Here is a 20,659-nt window from a genome sequence, read left to right on the forward strand (position 1 = left end):
ATCCAGAGTGATGACCTATTTCTTTTGTTCACATAATCTTTTCACCATTAAGGAAAATTAAATTCGTTCTTAAATAAAGGGACTAGAAATTGTTGGGCTGAAAAAGGAGCCAGGAATTAGAAATATATTTATTGAATAAGGCTTCATTCTGTATAAAAATAAAGCTACTGTAATCACAAAACAGTCTTTTTATATAGAAGTCATGCAAACAAACATGTTGATAACTATTCTATCATCTAGAGAGGTATTTTGCTGCACTGAGCATCATGCACAGGTGAAAAAGTAAAAAACAAAAGGCAATCTTAAGTTGAAAGGTTAAGAGACAAAGTACTTTTATAACCAAAAAAAAAAAAAAAAAGAGCACGAAATAAGAGTAGTCATGTGGGGCGCCTGGGTGGCTCAGTCGGTTGAGCGTCGAACCTCGGCTCAGGTCATGATCTCACAGTGTGAGTTCGAGCCCCGCATCGGGCTCTGTGCTGACAGCTCAGAGACTGGAGCCTGCTTCTGATTCTGTGTCTCCCTCTCTCTCTGCCTCTCCCCTGTTCATGTTCTGTCTGTCTGTCTGTCTGTCTCTCTCTCTCTCTGTCAAAAATAAACATTAAAAAAAAAGCTTTAAAAAAAGAGTAGTCATGTCTACATGATACAAAAATATTTGCACAAATTTGCTGACCTTATCTTAACCAGATGGTTTAAAAATCTTCTAGAACAAGAGAATAAAGTCTAAGCTTTTTACAACATGTTATGTAAAAGTCTTCGGATATTCATAACTCAATAATATGGTTATGATACTTAAGTATACTGGCTTAATTTACATTGGTGATAGAGTCTATGCTTACTATTTTCTTCTAAATTGGTGAAAAGAATTCAGCACTGGCACAGACAGTGGAGTTAAAAATTTTAAAACACGTTCTAGATGAAACTTCAGTTTGTAAATCTCAAGCAAAGTAAACCTAGACCAAGTCACACACATCTAACACACTTTCTACTAATCTATTATCAATTTTTGAAATCCAGATCACGTATGACAAATACTTTAAGTATCAAAGCCCACAAAAGTGTTCTGTAGAGTGTAAACTTCCATCTCAGATGTTAAAAACTGCAAAAGTGCTTCCACGAACATAATAACAAGGGCCTGATCTAAAACCTGAGCAGTGACGGAAGCCAATCTGCATATGTAGCTCTTCGGTGGCTGGGGCAAACAGTTCAGTACTCAAATATGTAATCCCACACATTTTTGGTTATCTACCCTCTGATTATAGCATTCAAGATGTTGTGTAACCATTCCTGTAAATGGTACTCACTTGTAGAATCTCGAGGGGGAGAAAAACTTTCTAATTCTGATATAAATGTTTACACTATATCCTTTTCCTTCTACTCGAGTTCCAGCCCCAAATCTCCCTCTGGGAGACAATGATGTTTTCATAGCTGCGACCAAGAAGATAGTTGCCAGCCCACTCTCTAGCCAAGGTCCTACACCCTGCCCGGTAGGAGGGAAATCCTCTCTGCAGCTATGGCAACAGCTGCCACCAGGAAGCTAGGGCTCTCTGTCCCCCTCAGAGATGGCACTGGTGAACGCTGTCAGTGAGGCATCCTAAGTTAGAGTCCTCTATTGTGCCTTTTTCTGAAAACACGCAGACAATCTAGAGATTTCACTACTGACTCTAAACAATAAAGTGTCACTCCACTTTCAGAACAGCTGTACCTGACACCAACTTGTGTATGGCTCGCAATAATGTCGGATATGTGAGATGCTTTCTTCAAGTTGGGTCCTTGGCTCATCCACATATTTAGATGGACTCTCAGGAACGGAGTAGAGTGAAAGCTGCATATATTAAAAAACAAAACAAATAGAAACAAAAAGGTACATACAGCCATGAGAGAATGTAATCAGTTGGCAAATCGGTAACCATCATATTCCCTTTTTTCTTTTTAAAAACATTTTTCTTAAGTTTATTTATTTATTTTGAGAGAGAGAGAGAGAGAGAGAGAGAGAGAGAGAGAGAGAGAGAATGAGCACAAGCGGGGTAGAAGCAGAGAAGGAGAGACAGAGAATCTCAAGCAGGCTCTTCACTGTCAGCACAGAACCCAACGTGGGGCTTGAACCCACAAACCTTGAGATCATGACCTGAGCTGAAATCAAGAGTCAGACACTTAACCAAATGAGCCACCCAGGTGCCCTGGTAAACATCATGTTTCTAATAATTCAGACTGCAGTGGCTCTAAGAGTTACATGCGCCCAGAAACTTCCTTCAGAGGATCTTTGCACGTATGAGTAAGGACAAGGCCAAGAAGACAGGACTATGAGGTATCCCTACCTTCCTCCCATTCTAGCGGTGGCAGACAAAGCAACCCCCTTCATCCATTTTACATACTGGCATTTGGGATTTCACCTTAGGTTCAGTTTGGAAAAACAGTTCTATTACTCTAACGTGGGGGGCGGGGCGCTTAAAAATTGAGTTCAAGTGATCAGTCTGGTGCTAATCTAAGCAGGACAGTAAGTTTCTTCCCCACCCAATGGGGTTGCCCCACACAATGGTTGCCTTCTTCACCCTCAAAAAATGCCAATGTTGCCAATGTCCCAAGGTCTGAGAAGAAGAGTGTAAAGGGCAAAAGATAAACTAATTAGCTTTAGGTAAATACCGTTCAAGTAACCTGGCCCATGATTAGAGGTATATCTTTATGTGACTATACACTAAGTCAACAGAAACCAAATACCCAAAATAATCAGTGGGAAGTAAAGACAAAAAAGAATATAAACAATGGAGAGAAGATTTCTTGTTTTATTTATCCAATAGTTATTAAGCATTTATTTATGAGCCACTAATCTGGCCACGAAGAAGAATGAACCCAGGTCTTTAATTTGTTAGAAAGGGAAAAATGCAAATGTTTTCTTGGCTTGTAAAGCAGTCTAGGATGAGGCAGATCACTTAGAGCCGAGTTGTGCTTACAATCTACTGGGACATAGCAGATTCCCCACACACACACACAAAAAAATTAGGCAATATTCTTTAATTATGCCCTTAGCTAAGTACCGTTAATTAAAGTTTATTTTTTGAAAAAGCTATACTTTAGTAGCTTCCCATGAAGAAAAGCTGTAAGGAAATATATTTCCTCCTTTTACATGTCCTCTGAACTGTCATATCTCCTGACAGACCATTTGCATACTTCCTATGGTAACTAAAGCAGATGTTCAAAATATATCACAACACGAATGGCATGTTACCTCATTAACCTTCACGGAAGTTTTGTGAGGTGAATCCTTTTTAGGTGATGCATAGACTTTGAAGGTGAGCAGACTCAGGCTGGCTGGCCCCACAGACCTCTGAATTACCTGAAACACAGAAGCAGTCTTAAGCCTTCTATCAATGCAACAAACTGAATGTGCATAACATGAGCATTTTTGTAAACTCAGCAACTTCTGCCCCCGGAAGGCTTATTGTGCTTTATGAGAAATAGACGTATTCCTGAAGTTTGATGGAAGTCAGAAACTAAAAATGCGCACTCATGGACTTCAAATTTTAGCTCACCTTTACCTTAATTTCCAAGACAGTAGTTCCTAAGTTTTTCTACTTAGCCTGTCAAGTAAAATAAAAGACACACACACACACACACGTGTGCACTTTAAAAAATAACAGAGAGGGGCACCTGGGTAGCTTAGCCAATTAAGTGTCCGACTTTGGCTCAGGTCATGGCTCACGGTTTGTGGGTTCAAGCCCCACATCGGGCTCTGTGCTGACAGCTTGGAGCCTGGAGCCTGCTTTGGATTCTGTGTCCCCCTCCCTCTCTGCCCCTCCCCACCTCTCAAAAAAAAAAAAAAAAAAAGAAACATAAAACATAAAAAAATAACAGAGAAATGCTATGGAATGAATTTAAAATTATAAAATAGTCTCTCTCTCTATTTCTCTCACATACATGTACCCTCCACCAACAACAATGGAAGAGGTTTCTAGATTTCTTTATTTGAGAGGCAGACAGAGAGAGAGAGAGAGAGAGAGAGAAAGAGAGTGAGCTGGGGGAGAGGGGCAGAGGGAGAGAGACAGAATCCCAAGCAGGTTCCATGCTCTGCATACAGCCGGACGTGGGGCTCCATCCCATGACCCTAGGGTCATGGCCTGAACTGAAATCAAGAGTTGGACACTCAACTGAGTGAGACACCCAGGCGTCCGAACAATGGAAGAGGTTTCTAATGATCTTACCTAGTGATTCATTGAGCACAGCAAAGATTATTTCTGTAATTCTAATAAGTAAACTTTGACAAGCTTTCCCTTTCCATTCCCATTCAGATTCTCCCCTGATCTCAGTTCCCCAACTCAGTATCTTTTTGCACCTTGCTCTCCCTCACTGGGTCACTCACACCCGGGGCTTCAACATGAAGCCAGTGACTCCCAGATTTGCAGTCCCAGCCCAGAGCTCCTTCCTGAGCTCCCAACCAGTTTATCCGATTATTCCCAGACATCTCTACTTTTTCACAAGCAGGTCCAAAATGGACTCGTCAGGATCGTGTCTGTGTCTCCAACTCCACACTTGGCCTGACGGGTGTCTGCTGTGGAATGAAGTCAGAAGGCTTTTTCCCCCAGTAATAAACCCCTACATTTACACAGCACTTGACTATCTAGCATCTTTACCCCAGACTTGCCCCCTTCTTCCCCTACTTCCTCTCAGGCATGGTGTCACCACCTAACCCGACCACCCGATTGGAAACTATGAGGTCATCTTCACTACCACCAGCCCATCCAATTGGTCATTAAGTCCTGTTCATTCTGACTATTAAATGATCTCAATTCACTCTCTCCACTTTATCCCCTCCGGTACAATCTTCCCTTGGGCCCTCATTTTTTTTCTTGGATGGTTTTAGCTGCATTCTAACTACTCACCTAGCCCTCTGACGACTCAAACCACTACAATACACAAGGATGATCTTTGTAAACTACAAACTGATTATCTTCTACTCTTATTTGAGATCCTTTGTTATTTATTATCTAGGACTTCTATGGGGCCAAACCAGGCCCATTATGATCCGATCCTAACGACCTTCTGTCACTTCATCTCTCTGCCACTCTGCCTTCTCCCGCAGCATACAAACTCCCTAGATTTCTCCCATGCTGTTACCCAGCTTCCTGGGTTTAAACACGCTGGTTGCTCTACCTGGAATGTCTTATATTTGCTTTGTCTTTCTGCACAACTGCCTAACAGCAGGGAGATACATAGCTTTTTTTCTTTCTTTTCCCCTTATTTATCCATTTATTTATGTCTACCAAGTTCTCCCTACTAGATTAGAAGCCCTTTCACTGTGGTGCCGTGTCTTACTCTGTCTCCCTAGTGCCCGTGACTGTGCCTAGGACATAAGAAATGCTCAGTAACTGTTTACTGCCTGCATGAAAAGATGGAAGAGAGGTGGGAAAAAAAAGAGTGATTGACTTGTTCTCACTACATAGGCATGATTTAGCCACATGGAAATCATATTACTGAGATTTGCAGTGCCTGCAATGTGAAAGACTAGGCTATTCCATAATATTCACAAAACATATGATGCTAAAAAAGTAACAAAAATATCTGTTGAAATGTATGCCTGGAGTTATACACAAAAAGGGAAATTCTCACATTTCAGAAGCAAATAAAGAGCTAAGCGCTACTGAAAAGAGTGACTATGGGGCGACTGAGTGGCTCAGTTGGTCGAGCACCCTACTCTTGATTTCAGCTGAGGTCATGATCCCAGGGTGGTGGGATCAAGCCCTGTGTCCGTGCTGAGTGTGGAGCCTGCTTGAGATTCATTCTCTGTCTCTCTCTCTCCCCCTCTGACCCCTCCCCTGCTCGCACTCTCACTCTCTCCAAAATGATATTTAAAAAAAAATAAATAAATAAAGAATGGTTGTGACTTTAACTGGTTTAAAAATAGTTAACATACCCTGAAGTAGTTAAGTATTCACCTTGAAAGGGCTTAATTTCAAGGCAATATTGCCACAAATTTCTTTTGCTTCCAGGGTAAAAGTCAGTGTGGTTGTTCCTGGCACCCCAGCAGAGTGACTGTTAGGCTGCTGATATCTGGAGGTGCCAACTCAGTGCTCTCTGCCCCCTGGGTCTGACAATGCTACTTTGAACTGGGGACTTTCCACTGAGCCAGCCAGCCCCACCCTGGACTTTGATTCCCTTCCTATCGGCAAGAGCTGGTGCCTCGCCCTTTCCCACTGCCCATCCAGCATTGGGGCCTCCAAGCATTTGGGGTTCATACTGTCCTCTACCTTCATCTTTGTTTGATGTAATGCCTCACGTTGACCTTTTTAATTCTAAATTCCAGCTTTCAGTCCTTAATCCTATCTACCTCTCACATATTTCATTTTTCACCCCTTGGCCTTCTGTTGTTTTAATTCGGGTCTCCACCTTTACGTTCTCAGTGATTATTATCACTCCCTTTCATCTTTTCAATCTCATCGTGTTTACTTTTTAACATTTTATTGGACTCTTGATTACTCTGACTTTATTTATTTTTCTCTCTCATCCACTTTTCTAGTTTTAATATTAAGCAAAGACTGGCTCTTTATTGCTCAAGTTGCTTTCTTCCTCTTCTCCCATCAGTCTTCCGCCCCCTCCATAACCACCTTCACTCCCACCCATCCCACAGCAAGCACTGTGGACACAAGGGTGGAGCAACCAAGCAAGGCCCCTCCAGCAGCTGCTCTTTCAGTTTCCCCCAGGGTCTCAACAAATAAAACAAAGAAAAAACAAACCTCACCCCAGGAGACTTGGGAGATCTACAGATTAACACTCCCTAGGGCCACAATTCTCTTAGCAGAGAGCACATAATTTACTTCAGGGTTTCTCAATTTCAGCATTATTAACACTGGGGGCTAGATCGTTCTTTGATGTGAGGGCTGTCCTGTGCACTATGGGCTTCTCAACATCCCTGGCCTTTACCTACTGGATGCCAATAGCACCCCTCCCAGTCATGACTCAAAACGGTCTCCAGACACTGCGAGAGACACCTGGGGGGCATCCCACCTCACAGCCCCCACCACCACATTGAGAAGCACTGATTTGCTGGAACAAATATTATTTTCTGACATCTCTCACCAACCAGACTTCAAGAAAATCCGTATGTTAAAAATCCAGGGCCTCGGGGGCACCTGGGTGGCTCAGTCAGTTAAGCGTCTGACTTCGGCTCAGGTCATGATCTCACCATTTGTGGGTTCAAGCCTCCGTCGGGCTCTGTGCTCTCAGCTCAGAGCCTGGAGCCTGCTTCGGATTTCTGTGTCTCCCTCTCTCTGCCCCTCCCCCACTCACACTCTCTCAAAAATAAATAAACATTAAAAAAACATTTTTTTTAAGCCAAGGCCTCAGATATAATACACAGTGATAGATATCAGAATAGTCTTGCCTGGGAGGTGAAGCATGGGGAGGGGATGGACTTACTGAGAAGGGGTACAAAGGAACATTCCGAGATGAAAGAAATGATCCATACCTTGACTGTGGTTTGGGTCACAAAAGGTATATATGCATTTGTTAAAACTCAAATTACTGTAAGATCCGTACAACTTAACATCTGTGCATCTCACCATATGTAAACTATATCTCAAAAAACCCACGTGCACCCAAACCGCACCACGTTTGTGCCAAAATGAGTGGGAACTGCGGGCCAAGGGCGATTCCTAAGGATATCTGACCATGGTAAGGAACCAGGTGCTAGTGACCTTTGTGACACAAATCCACCTAAGGAGCCTTGATAACAGGTGCACAGGCAGACGAGCCTGATGCTCCTGTTAGTGAGAGACTACCCCATCTTGCCTTGTCCAGACCAGATGTTATCACATATGGGGATTCTGGAGGGGGGGGCTGCCAGGTGGCTGTCATAACTTGTTAGAGCTCATATTGAGTATTCAGGCCAACCCATTTGATGTAAGAATTTGAGAAGGGAAAGGCTGTTTAAGTGGGCAGAGATCACTCCAGGAAAGTATAAGAGCGAAAGAGGAGTCAAAGAAGAATCTTTTGTTCCCCAAGGGAGAAAAAGAACACTAATCTGGAAGTTAGGTGTCTTGAAGAAAGGTGTAATCAACTTCCAAGGTCTGGGTCATAATCACTAAAGCTCTGACTTTATCACCTTTTCTCCCACAGACACTACTGTTGGGTTGCCTCGTGTGAGACAGGAACACAAACGTATTCTCTCTCCATGACGGGTCTGGACCCATTATGGTACAACCAGACTGAAAATACCTCCTGAGAAGTGAGATCCTCCGTGGATCTTTTCTGACGAGGAGCTGGAACCTCTAGGCTGTACCTACACCTGGCCTAAGCACCACTGTCCCAAGTGAGAGTCCTCGAGAATTTTGTTTGCAAGGTTCACTCTCTACCCAGGGCAGACAGCTTAGCTCAGAAAATGGGTACATATGCCCCTTCCAAGAGATCAGACATGCTCTAATTCAGATTAGATGACTTTGGCTTGATAAACTGAAGTCAAGCCCACTCTGTTAGAGCTGCTTCTTCAATGAGTACTAAGCTAGAGCTACAGACTAACTAGATGCAATAGCTTCACTGCTTTAGATCCAACCTATCCTGTTAGATGGGGGTCTCAAAGTAAGGACTGCAATGTGTTGGCTTGTCTGAGGTTCTGAATACAGCTGTAAGAGACCCTCAGTCTTAGAGAAAACTAAAATTTGACTCAGATAAAGGTGAGCTAGTGACCCCTAGCTTTGCAAACCTCAGGGGGGTTTGGAGTTCCCTGGCTCGTGCGGCTAAACCTTCTTTCTGATTCTATTCCCCAGCAAGATATCTTTTTAAATTTTATTTATTTATTTATTTATTTATTTATTTATTTATTTAAAAAGTTTATTTATTTATTTTGAGAGAGGGAGAGCACATGAGGTAGGGGATGGGAGAGGGGGTAGGGAGAGAATCCCAAGCAGGCTCTGCACTGTCAGCACAAAGCCCCGATGGAGGACTCAAACCCACAAACTTCCGACTGTCAAGAGTCGGACACTGAGCCACCCAGGTGCCCCTCCCCAGCAAGAGACCTTAAACTCTCCCTCATTAAGGTATATTCTCCAACTTAGACATTTGCGTTGTCTTTCAACATTTGGTTTTCCATAGCCCAGAGAGGGTTACTCATCAATGTAAACTGACCACTAGGATTGGCAGTTGGTTGGATGGGGCCCTAACAAAGAAGTGTTGTAAATGGGGTAGGGCCACCATTGCCTTACAGCCTTTCTGCTTCTTCCTCTTTCCACTGAAGGTCATCAAAAACAGAGGAGAGCAAAACAAATCTGGTTGAGGAAGCAGGGGTACATGAGCTCTAACGATTAGAGGAGCTCAATGACGATCTTATTTCAAAAACAAGTATTTATTGCATACCTACTCCACGTAGGCACAGTGCTAAATATGCCACAACACTTAAGCAGTCACGGTCCTTGCCTTACAGAGTTTCCGGGAAGGTAATGAGTTTACTCAAAAAGACTAGGGTCACAATTTTAAAAATAAATTACAAAACAAAAACAAAACCCCTCAGGCCTAAGATTGAGTTTATCCTTCAGCTACAGCAGCAAAGGAGATTCTTGGACACAGTCAACCAAAATATGAAACTGGTGAGGTCATAAACACTCAGCTCATAATGGGTGCCCAGAAAGCTAAACTGTCCTTGTTTTGCAAATAAAAGTGGACTACCCTGGACTTTGTAGCTCCAGGACCACTTTCTGATTGCGTCCCAGTAAAACTGCCTTAAATTATTTTTTAACATTTTTAAATTTATTATTTTTGAGAAACAGAGAGAGATAGAGTGTGAGCGGGGAAGGGCAGAGAGAGAGGGAGACACAGAACCTGAAGTAGGCTCCAGGCTCTGAGCTGTCAGCACAGAGCCTGACGCGGGACTTGAACCCACAAACTGTGAGATCATGACCTGAGCCGAAGTCAGACACTTAACCGACCGAGCCACCCAGACGCCCCTAAAACTGCTTTAAAGACAAATAAAAACCTCAAGCTAAATAAGCCACTTTGAGAATTACTCAAGCGTGCTCATGAATGGTAGGGCTCACACCCTGACAACTTACTTTCTTTTTAAACTTTATGGAGAATCCAGTATATAGTCTCTCCCATTTTTGAGAAGGGTGATCTTCCCTTCTTCCCAAATTACAGATCTATTATTTTATTAGGCTCTTCATTTAAAATATATACCAGTTTCCTTTTTTGATAAAATGTAAGCCTCGTTTTGCAGGCCTGTGTACACAAGAGACTTCAGAATCACTTGGGGAGTCTTTTTTTAGGAGTATAGATTCCAACACATTCCCTCCCTGCCCTGCCCCCCACCCAGTGTCTGATTCAGTAAACCTCTGGGGGGCTGAAGAATCTATTCCCACAATCAGCCAAGTTTAGGAAATCAGTATTTCACAAGCAGATGCTTGGGGAACAGTTATTAAACTTAAGTTTGTATAAACACTCAAATATACTTACCTTTAAAAACATTTGAAAGAATTAAATGAAAACTGTCCTAAACATAAAAAGAAACAGTGACTGGCCACCTACTGGAGAAGTTATGGAATTTCTTTACATTGAAGAAAATGTTTCCCATCTTAAACACCACACAACCAATACCCTCCACCCCTAATTCTCATTCTACCACCCATCCTTCTCTTTCTTCATTGACAAATTTACTTTAAAAACAAGTCTATGGTTAGGAGGCAAAATAGTGGATACTACTGGGGTGCCTGGCTGGCCCAGTCAGAAGGGCATGCGACTCGATCTCAGGGTCATGAGTTCGAGCCCCATGTTGGATATAGAGATTACTTAAATAAATAACTATTTTCAAAAAAAGAACAGTGGATACCCATAGCAAGATGGGGAGTGACCAGAAGGGCCATGAGGGCTTCTAGAGTACTAGGTATGCTAGTATGGTCAATTTGTAGAAATTCACTTGTGATCTGTGCACTTTTCTGTATGTAAGATTTCAATACAAAGTTAGAAAAATAGACTCTTACTTGCTTCCTCTACTCCATTCCCTCCTCCCTTTACTACGCAAGGTACCTGAAATTGTCCTTCCCAAGCCCACCAGTGGCCTCCCAGTTACGAAACTCCAATGGACATCTGGCATCCTGGATGCACCCCGAAACTGGTGACCCCTCCATCATCTTCATACTGTCTTCCTTCAGTTGCCAGGATTCTAATGTAGCTCCATTGTACATGCTTTGTAGGGCACTCCTTCCCTCTCCTTTTGGACCTTCTCTTCCTCTGCCCATTTCAAGGTTGGTCAGTCAGAGTAAAACCTTAACCCTCTCTCCTTCTCGCTCTAGAGCAATTTCATTTAAATCTAAGTATTTAACTTCCACCCTACAGCTACTGATGCCCAAATCTGTATTCCCAATCCCAGCCCCTCACTAAGCCTCAGGCATGTGTGGGACTCCCCAAGAACATCTTCAGCAAGTGTTTCATTGCTACCTCATAATGAACTTCCTTTCTCCAAAACCCTGTTTTTCTCCGAGTTTCCCCACCTCATTTAATGGTCCTACAAGCCACACGAAGGATAACATCAAAGCAACTCTTTAATGAAACAATGAAAACAGACTTCAAAGACGGTAAGATGTGGTTTCTGCCTCCACAATCTAAAACAGTGGACAAATAATTATACCACTTGTGATGAGCATACTAACCGACAAAGGACAGGAGGAACACAGAGAAAAGAATAATGTACCACAACTGGAAATTCTGGAAAACCACTGCAGAGAGAAGGCAGCCTAAATAATCAGAAAGTTTACACATTTCTTTCCTTCAGCAGCCACCCAACAGACTTAAGACTTACTGTGATTAGGACCAGCCTCTGTAAAAAGTAGTAACAAAAGAAATCAAAAGTTTGGAACGTGCGGATGATTTGACACACCACTATCTTTCCAGCTATACACATGAGTAGATATTGATCTCTAAACAGAGCAAATACAGAACCATAAACCATGGCTGCTGCTTTAATAATATAAAAAATGTTCTATATCAAGAAGTTCCCTTTTAATATCAAAGTCAGATGTGGTTTTGATAATATACTCAAAATAATTTGGCATCAAAAACTGCATAAATAGGGGTGACTGGAGTTCAGTCAGGTAAGCATCTGACTCTGGGTTTCGGCTCAGGTCATGATCTCACGGTTTGGGAGTTGGAGCCCCATGTCGGGCTCTGCGCTGGTGGCACAGAGCCTGCTTGGGATTCTCTCTCCTTCCCTCTCTGCCCCTCCCCTGCTCATGCTCTTTCTCTCTCTCAAAAATAAGTAAACTTTTTAAAAACTGCATAAATAAACCCAGTGTTTTAATTATTACATTTTAGCTATTATATAACTCAGGGGTCATACAACCTGTACACCAACATGTGCAGCTGCTTTCAAAGTTATTACACAAGACCATTTTTATACCAGTCACTGTGGAAAATAAGTGCACGTGGGGACATTTTTACAGTAAATGTCATTTAAAATTAGATATTCTCCTATTTATAGGAAATGAGGTATAATTATGTATTTTTCCTCCAAAAGTTACACCAGCTCTTTGATCTTCGATCAACCTTTTCTGCAAGAATTTCCATCTGAAAATATTTTTCATTAAAAACAAAATGCTTTTAATCTGATTCTTTTCAGTTGTTTCAGAGATAAAAATGTGAAGTGGATTTTTTAAAAAAGGCCTATGAAAACTAACAATACTTTTGAGGAAATTCTTGTTTCAAAAAAAAAAAAGAACATAAAATGAAAAATAAACTATGTGAAAGAATTTAGGGTAAAACAAAATGATGAAAACAATCAACAATTTTGCCCAAATCAGGCTACATTGCTGCCCTTAGTAATGTGTTGTAAACTGAATTACAAATAAAGAGAAATTAAATGAGTCTTTATTCGTGAAATTAAAAAAAAATGCCTTCTTGCCGTAATGAGCATTCTATAGTACCTGCTTTTATATAGCAATCCTTTCTCATCTGAAAGGCCACACACAAACTGATAATAGAGGCTTTCTTTCTCTGAGAAGGGGCTAGAAGAATACAGACAATGGGATCCTGAAATTTATCTTTACTGTTTTGACTTGAAAAAGAACAGTTGGGGCGCCTGGATGGCTCAGTCCAGTTGAGTGTCTGACTCTCGATTTCAGCTCAGGTCATGATCTCACGGGTTTGTGGTATCGATCCCTGTTTGTGCTCTGCACTGACAGCACGGAGCCTGCTTGGGATTCTCACTATTCCTCTCTTTCTGCCCTCCTCTGCTCATGCTCTCTCTCTTTCTCTCAAAAATAAATAAATAAACTTTAGAAAACTGCATAAATAAACCTGATGTTTTAATTATTACATTTTTAGCTATTATAAATTAGCAGTCATATAACCTATCCATTAAAATGTACAACTGCTTCCAAAGTTATTACACAAGACCATTTTTATACCTGTCACCGTGGAAAATAAATGCATGTGGGGACATTTCCCATGCTGTCTCTCAAAATAAATAAACATCTTATTTAAAAAAAAATTTTAAGTTTATTTTGAGAAACAGAGTGCGCACACACAGGGTAGGCACAGAGAGAGAGAGAGACAGAGAGAGACAGAGACAGAGAGAGACTTCCAAGCAGGCTCCTCACTGACACAGTGCAGAGCCAGATGTGGTGCTCGAACTCACGAACAGTGAGATCATGAACTGAGCCAAAATCAAGCGTCAGATGCTTAAACAACTGAGGCACCCAGGCACTCCTAAATAAACATTTAAAAAAATAAATAAAAGGAACAGTTATTCAGTATTAACTTATACACTATTTTTAAAAAATAGGTATTTTCTCACCCCCTATCCCTTAGGATGGCCACTATCAAAAAACAAGAAAGCAGCAAATGTTGGCAAGGACATAGAGTCAATGGATCCCTTGTGCCCTCTGGGTGTGACTGTAAAATGGTACAACCACTCAGGAAAACAGTGTGGAGGTTCCTCACAAAAATTAAAAATAGAGTTACCATATGATCCAGCATTCCATGTCTGGATATTTAACCCAAAAAAGTGAAAGCAGGGTCTCGAGGGTATACTTGCACACTCGGCGTTCACAGCAGCATTATTCACAATAGCCAAAAAGTAGAAGCAACCCAACTGTCAAGGACATTATGCTAGATAAAATAAACCTGTTACCAAAGACAAATATTGTATGATTTCATTTATACGAGGTATCTAGAGTAGTCAAATTCACAGAAACAAAAAGTAAAATGGTGGTTACCAGGGGCTCAGGGAAGAGGAAATGGGGAATGGTTTAATGGATATAGACTTCCAGTTTCCCAAGATAAAAAAGCTCCGGAGATTATTATGTATCCATGTGAATATATTTAGCCCTGCTGAACTGTACAGTTAAAAATGGTTAGGATGGTAGGGTTTTTGTTATGTGTGGGGTTTCTTTTTTACCACAATACCAAAAAATGAAAATAAAAAAACTGGTTAAGATGGTAAAAAATAAATAAATAAATAAATCAGGAGCGCCTGGGTGGCTCAGTTTGGTTAAGGGTCCAACTTTGGCTCAGGTCATGACGTCACAGTTTGTAAGTTCGAGCCCCGCGTCGGGCTCTGTGCTGACAGTTCAGAGCCTGGAGCCTGCTTCAGATTCTGTGCCTCCCTCTCTCACTACCCCTCCCCCACTCTCTCTCTCTCTCTCTCTCTCTCTCTCTCTCTTTCAAAAATAAATACACATTAAAATTTTTTTTTTTAATTACAGAAAATCAACGCAGCCAGAAAGAAAAATAAACAGTATGCCTCCTCAAAAATGTTTTCTCTTCAAAGTAGTAACTCTGACAGGTCAAATAGTGAGTGAGAATTTAGTGCAACTATTTATATAAGAAATCAATAAAGGGAATTTACTTTTGATATATGATCATACGGCTTACACTTCTAAATGCTTTCAGATCAAATTGTGAGCCTGAAGGAAAAGCAGCCTCTGTATATTTGAAATAAAAGCGAGAGAAGGAGATTAGAAAATGGCACTGTTTAAAGGGGAAGAGGGATTTGTCAGTGTTTTGAAAATGTGAAACTGAGGGAATGTGTAAGTATGCCCAGAAACAGATCTGAAAAGATGTGAACAGTGGTTAGCTGTACAAGTGGTGGGATTAAGGGTGATTCTTCAGTATTTTCTGTATTTCCTATCATTTTCACAACATACATTGATTTATTTGGTATTATGCAAAGAACAAAAGTGGCTGTTCCTGAGTATATTCTAAAGAATTTGCCACAAAGGATGAAGGTAACTCCAAATGAAGAGGGACAAAAATATTTTGATCCGTGAAGACATTTTTTTTAATAAATCTATCGATCAGTGATGCCACGTTTTGGAAGAAATATATTGACAGGAGAAATGAATCTGTCCTTCCAAAATGGCCACGTGGATGGGCATTTATTTGCATGTATAAATTTGGGAGCGTTTACACTTTGCCAACAACAGAAACCGCAATCATTTCAGTCTGTTTCATAGTAAACGGGTTAGGAAGCTAGTATTTTAAGAGTTCAGACTTGAACCTACAAAGAGAAAAACGGTTTTCCAACCATGACAAACACAGAACTATTTTATGAGAAACTCATTTCTGTAATTCTGTAGTAGAGTAACTGGTATCTCCCAGTTCTTCCTCATCCACTATAAACAAACTGTGATCCAAGGAGATAAGGCTGTCTTCTTCAAGATTAACATTATCTTTGCCTAACATAAAACCAACTTCTATTTTATCTTTGGAGGGTAGAGTTCACCACAAAATTAGGTCAGCAAAGCAACTATGTTTCATTGGCAACTGTTTCATATTCTACTCTTTAAAAATAGTTACCGGTTTTTGTTAAATTCATGCAAAAATAATAAACTTGTCTGATAAATAGGAAGGAAACCTCAAGGCCAATGAGTGAGATCACTGTTCCTTCAGGCAGGTTTTGAGTCTTAGAACACACATGACATGTAATCTACCACGTTTCAAATTTATCTTGAACGTCCTCATTCAGACAGAAATTTACCACTGCTTACCTAAACCCCCATAGATATTTTCTCTCTCTCTCTCTCTCTCTCTCTCTCTCTCTCTCGGAAGGCACCCCAAGATGAATCTTTTCAATCCCAAGTTAAAGGGATACAGGTAAGAAAAAAATCAGAGGGAACAATTTATTTCAAGAATTGTCTTTCAAACGCTTCTGTTTTAAAGTAACTAAAAAAAAAAATCTACACTTTCTAAGAGGAAGGGCTATTCTGTCAAAGCAAAGTCTATCTAAACCCAGGTTTCATTTCCTCAGAAACCACTGTGCGCACGGGGGACACCAGAACCCACTGACGACAACTGCCTTCAAGCTCATCTCATTTATTCACGGCATTTTCGTCCTTAAGAGAAAAACTGCAAAACTGTTTTATGGGGAAAAAAAAAAGCTGCTGTGTTAGGCTCTATTCAGCTGATGATAATCCAGATTCATAATGAAAATCTCTGCAAAAACACGGAACAAAAACAAGAAAAGTCAATATTTGGACTATACACAGCAACTTGTAACAGTGCTCCCCAACGAGGCAAGTCCACAAACAGGCTCAGGGTCAATATTTGCCAAGTGAGGTAAGCCATCAACAGAGGATTCAAGAAGCTTGTTGGAGTCCTCGTATCATTTGGTGCTTACTTACTTGCCAGTTTAACCCGTGTCATAATACGACACATGAATCAGCACCTCTAAGGGGAGAGAAGATTCATTTCAGCAAGCACAAAGAAAAACATTCTGTTATTTCACAAGGACTGACATCTGTGGGATGGGGGAGAAAAGAAAAAGAAACCTTTACTATTTTCATTTATCCTATTTAAAAAGACCGCTAAACGAATGAACAGACATATCTGAAAAAAGAAACCGATGGATATCCCTTCCCAACCGGAGCTATTAATACACACTTGTGAATCTATCTCTGGCTCCTCATTGTCACCCAGCCAAACAAAGACATCCTTAAGTCGGAGCCAGTGTGGGCTTTGAATAAAACACACGGAGTTGCTTCAAAGAGTCAGAAAGAAGTAGGAAGACAAAGGGTGACTATTTAAAGTGCCGGTAAAACAATATTCAAAATACAACTGTATTATAATGCTATTATCATAAAAACTCAGCTTAATATTCAAAGTTAGAGTCTCTTAGCATGTCAAAAACTCTCCAACCCTCGCTCTAAATTCTTGCTTCTACAACTATTTTAGTATACAATGAACACAAGTTTTAAAACCCGCTACGTTAAGAAGTTGGCACTGTTTTCTAATAGAACTGGCATGGAGCCACGCACAAATTAGGAAAAACTCAAAGTAAAAAAACAAGTAACTTCCAAATTCTAAGTCTGACTGAACTTCAGACTGAAATGTCTTTCCCCCGAAAATACCTACATAAACCTTCATGTTGCATGCATGAACCATAAAATTCCACTTAAGCATTATTGGGGAAAATCAACTCTTTAATTTTTTCATTTCAAAAATCTTTTGGCACTTTCCTGTCATATTATAAACAAGTCAAGTGCCAAGTTTTGGAAACAGATACGTTTCTTTGCTATAGAGATGTCTTATGCATCTAATTACTTGCAGTAATTTTAAACGTACCATATAAACAAATGTCAAAGTTCATTTCTTAGCTTCTAAAAAGTTCCAGTGTAGCCTAGAAAAGACATAGGTCTTGAGCAGGTATACATAGAGATCCTCTAATCATAAATGTCTACAAATCTGCATAGGCCTCACAGGGTAATAAATTCATTTATCATAAATGTCTAGTCCATTATCTACTGTTCTCTGTCTCTGCTCCCCATTCTTTTAAGGTACAATTCATCTACTTCTTCCTTCTCCTCTTCCAGTGTTAGCTGCATACAGGGGGCCATTAGCATTTTAGAAGGAAGAGTGTTATAGTGTCCTGAGCAGAATTCAGTTCTAAATGAGAAGTGAATTTATCCAAGTTTCATCTACTTGTGACAGTCCTAAGTTCAGGACGCTAATCTGAAACTCTAGATCACTTCAGTAGACAGATGTGATACAGGAGGGGCGGAAAACAGCTTACGTTCATACAGCGCTTCATTTACCATTCTTGTCACATGTGATCTTATTTGAAGCCCCCAACAATCATGTGCAAAATGGAGGGGCATATTACTGTCCCTACAGTACCATGATAAGGGGACTCAGAAACTAAGAAACCTCATTCAAATTGATTAGCCAGAAACCAGAAACAACGATAAATTAGAACCCGAGCCCGTGCTTTCTGGCTGCATCAAGGGCTGGGTAGTTTTTCTTCTGTGTGATCTACCATGCGACATCTTTGAAGGGTAACAAACGGGAAAGAATCCAATTAATCTTGCACATAAATATGTATTCACATGAGTAAATATGTATGCATTATATATATATACATATGTACACAGTAAATATATATGCGTGTATGTATAAATATATGTATTCACTATAATTTCTCAAGAAGACCTTTGGAGATGCTTAAATTGTAGGAGGGAATCTTTATTATCTTTCAAAATATGTGCCATTTAAAATAATATTCAAGTAAAAGAAAGTTGCGGCCTTTCTTTTATAATCTACAGGTGATTTTCCTTTTCCATTTAGTAGTAGTATTCTCCCCTCAGTTTTTTTTTTAAATTTACTTATTTTTGAGAGAGTGGGGAGAGGGGCAGTGAGAGAAAGAGGGAAAGAATCCCAAGCAGACTCCGCACTGTGAGTGCAAAGCCCACTGTGTGGGCTGGGGACTCGATCTCACAAAACATGAGATCCTGACCTGAGTGGAAATCAAGTCAGATGCTTAACCGAATGAACCACCCAGGTGCCCACTCCCCTCATTTTGTACTACTGATATACTATTCATGATAAGAAAACTAATTTCAGAAAATAAGATGGGCAATAGAGGCATTACATCAAGACCAAACAGTCACAAAGAGTATGTGAGGTAATAATGCCCTACAACTAAGGACACAGTCACCTCAGGCTGTTCTAAGCAGGGAGCTCTGAGGGCAGGTCACATTTTTGCCCTTCGGGAAGAAACTGCCACAGTTTTCAGGAGGCCAAATTCTCTCCCTCAAGGCGTCTGATGATTCCATCTCCAACCCTCGTCTCTCAACCAATGTCCATACCCTTGGATTCCATGTCAACTGGTCACTGCATAATAATGTCTAGACACTTCAACGAGTCCAATCTCTTCAAAATCAAATGATCACCTCCCTCCCCCAAATCCACATCAGCCTTCTTCTACGTTCCCATCTCCCTGAGTAGTTCTAACAGCCACTCAATTTTCCAAGCTAAAAGCCTGGGCAGCACCCTTAGATTCTCCTTTTCCCTCCTGTGCCACATCTAATCAACAACCAAAATTTGAAATTAAAAAATACTTTTGGAAAGCCCCAAGACTGTGCACCACCATAACACTACTGCAGCAGCCTCCTACAAGAAGCCAACTGAAAGTAACAGCTCACATTTATCAAGCCCTTACTTTATGCCAAGCACTGTGCCTGGGTCTGAGTTAACTTAATCCGCACAAAAATGTGAGGCTGGTACTAGTCTTAGCCTTGTTTTTTACAGATGAGGAGACAGCTACAGAGAACTTGAGTATCTTTCTTGCCCATAGTTAACACGGGGAAACCTGTCTTAACACGATGCGGAACTTTTACTTCTGTGTCCTTGGTTTTCTGCTCTGCTGGGAAGGCCCTTCCAGTTGTGTCCCTCTGCCCAGCTCCAGAGGTCAGAACAAGCATGTACTCCTCTACAAAGTCTCCTGATGCCCCCTGCTGGTGCTCATTCCTCTAAGTTAGTAGCTGTCAAGGTTGGCTACTTACCCTACAAAGTAGGTACCCACATCCCAGTCCTAGAGATCCTGATGGCATTGGTCTGGCTGCAGCCCAGGCAGCAGGACTTGCCCTCTAGATGATTCTAATGTGGAGCCAAAGTTGTGATCTACTGCTCTCTATCTCCCCCAACCCTTTTACATCAGAGCACTTACCACAAGACATCAGAATGGGCAGTTTCTGAGCCACTAACCTTAAGTTTCACTCACCTGGTGGGGTTGGGGTGGGGATGGAGCTTTTTCAACCAGAGGTTCCAGGACCTCACTTAAAAAGTAAATCAGACCCTTGGCGCGCCTGGGTGGCTCAGTCAGTTAAGTGTCCGACTTCGGCTCAGGTCATGATCTCCCAGTTCTTGTGTTCAAGCGCTGCATCAGGGTCTGTGCTGACAGCTCAGAGCCTGGAGCCTGCTTCTGATTCTGTTCTCCCCTTTTCTCTGCCCCTCTCCCGCTCACACGCTCTCTCTCAAAAATAAATAAACATTAAAAAAATTTTTTAAAAAAAGGTAAATCAGACCCATGGAAACAGGGCCCTGGAAAATGTCTCTCAAATAATTCTTGTGTGCAGCCAAATCTGCAAATTGTCTCCTAGGTAAGAACTGGGAGTTTTCATTTGTACCCACCAGGGTGTAGCACGGTGCTCACCATAGCTGGACTATGATAAACATTTGGGTAATGAATGAAATCTAGTAACACGAATCTGGGGATGGGGTGTATATATTCAATTCCAGCAGCAGCACCCAGAAAAAGTACTTCCTCGAACAGAATGAAAATACGCACTGGGCAGCTTTTCAAACGTGTTTTTTAATCCACCAGTGCCCCCTACTGACCTGAAGATGGATAACTAAATCAAAACAATGGTTACAGTTCAAATATTTTAATTGTATGTGCGCACAACTAGTCTCT

At 41.1% G+C, this 20,659-nt stretch overlaps 1 protein-coding gene across 1 annotated transcript in view; it reads right to left on the bottom strand.

The window, feature by feature from the left end:
- APOO (apolipoprotein O) overlaps window positions 1-20,659 on the bottom strand; it is a 57,133-nt gene that overhangs the window by 31,934 nt on the left and 4,540 nt on the right. Inside the window, exons 2-3 of the mRNA XM_058712566.1 lie at window positions 3,224-3,331; window positions 1,703-1,822 (exon numbers count right to left, since the gene is read on the bottom strand). Coding sequence (XP_058568549.1) covers window positions 1,703-1,822; window positions 3,224-3,331 — 228 coding nt within the window. The remainder of the gene's footprint in view (window positions 1-1,702; window positions 1,823-3,223; window positions 3,332-20,659) is intronic.

This window comes from Neofelis nebulosa, chromosome X (assembly GCF_028018385.1).
Source record: "Neofelis nebulosa isolate mNeoNeb1 chromosome X, mNeoNeb1.pri, whole genome shotgun sequence".
Classification (NCBI taxonomy): Eukaryota; Metazoa; Chordata; class Mammalia; order Carnivora; family Felidae; genus Neofelis; species Neofelis nebulosa.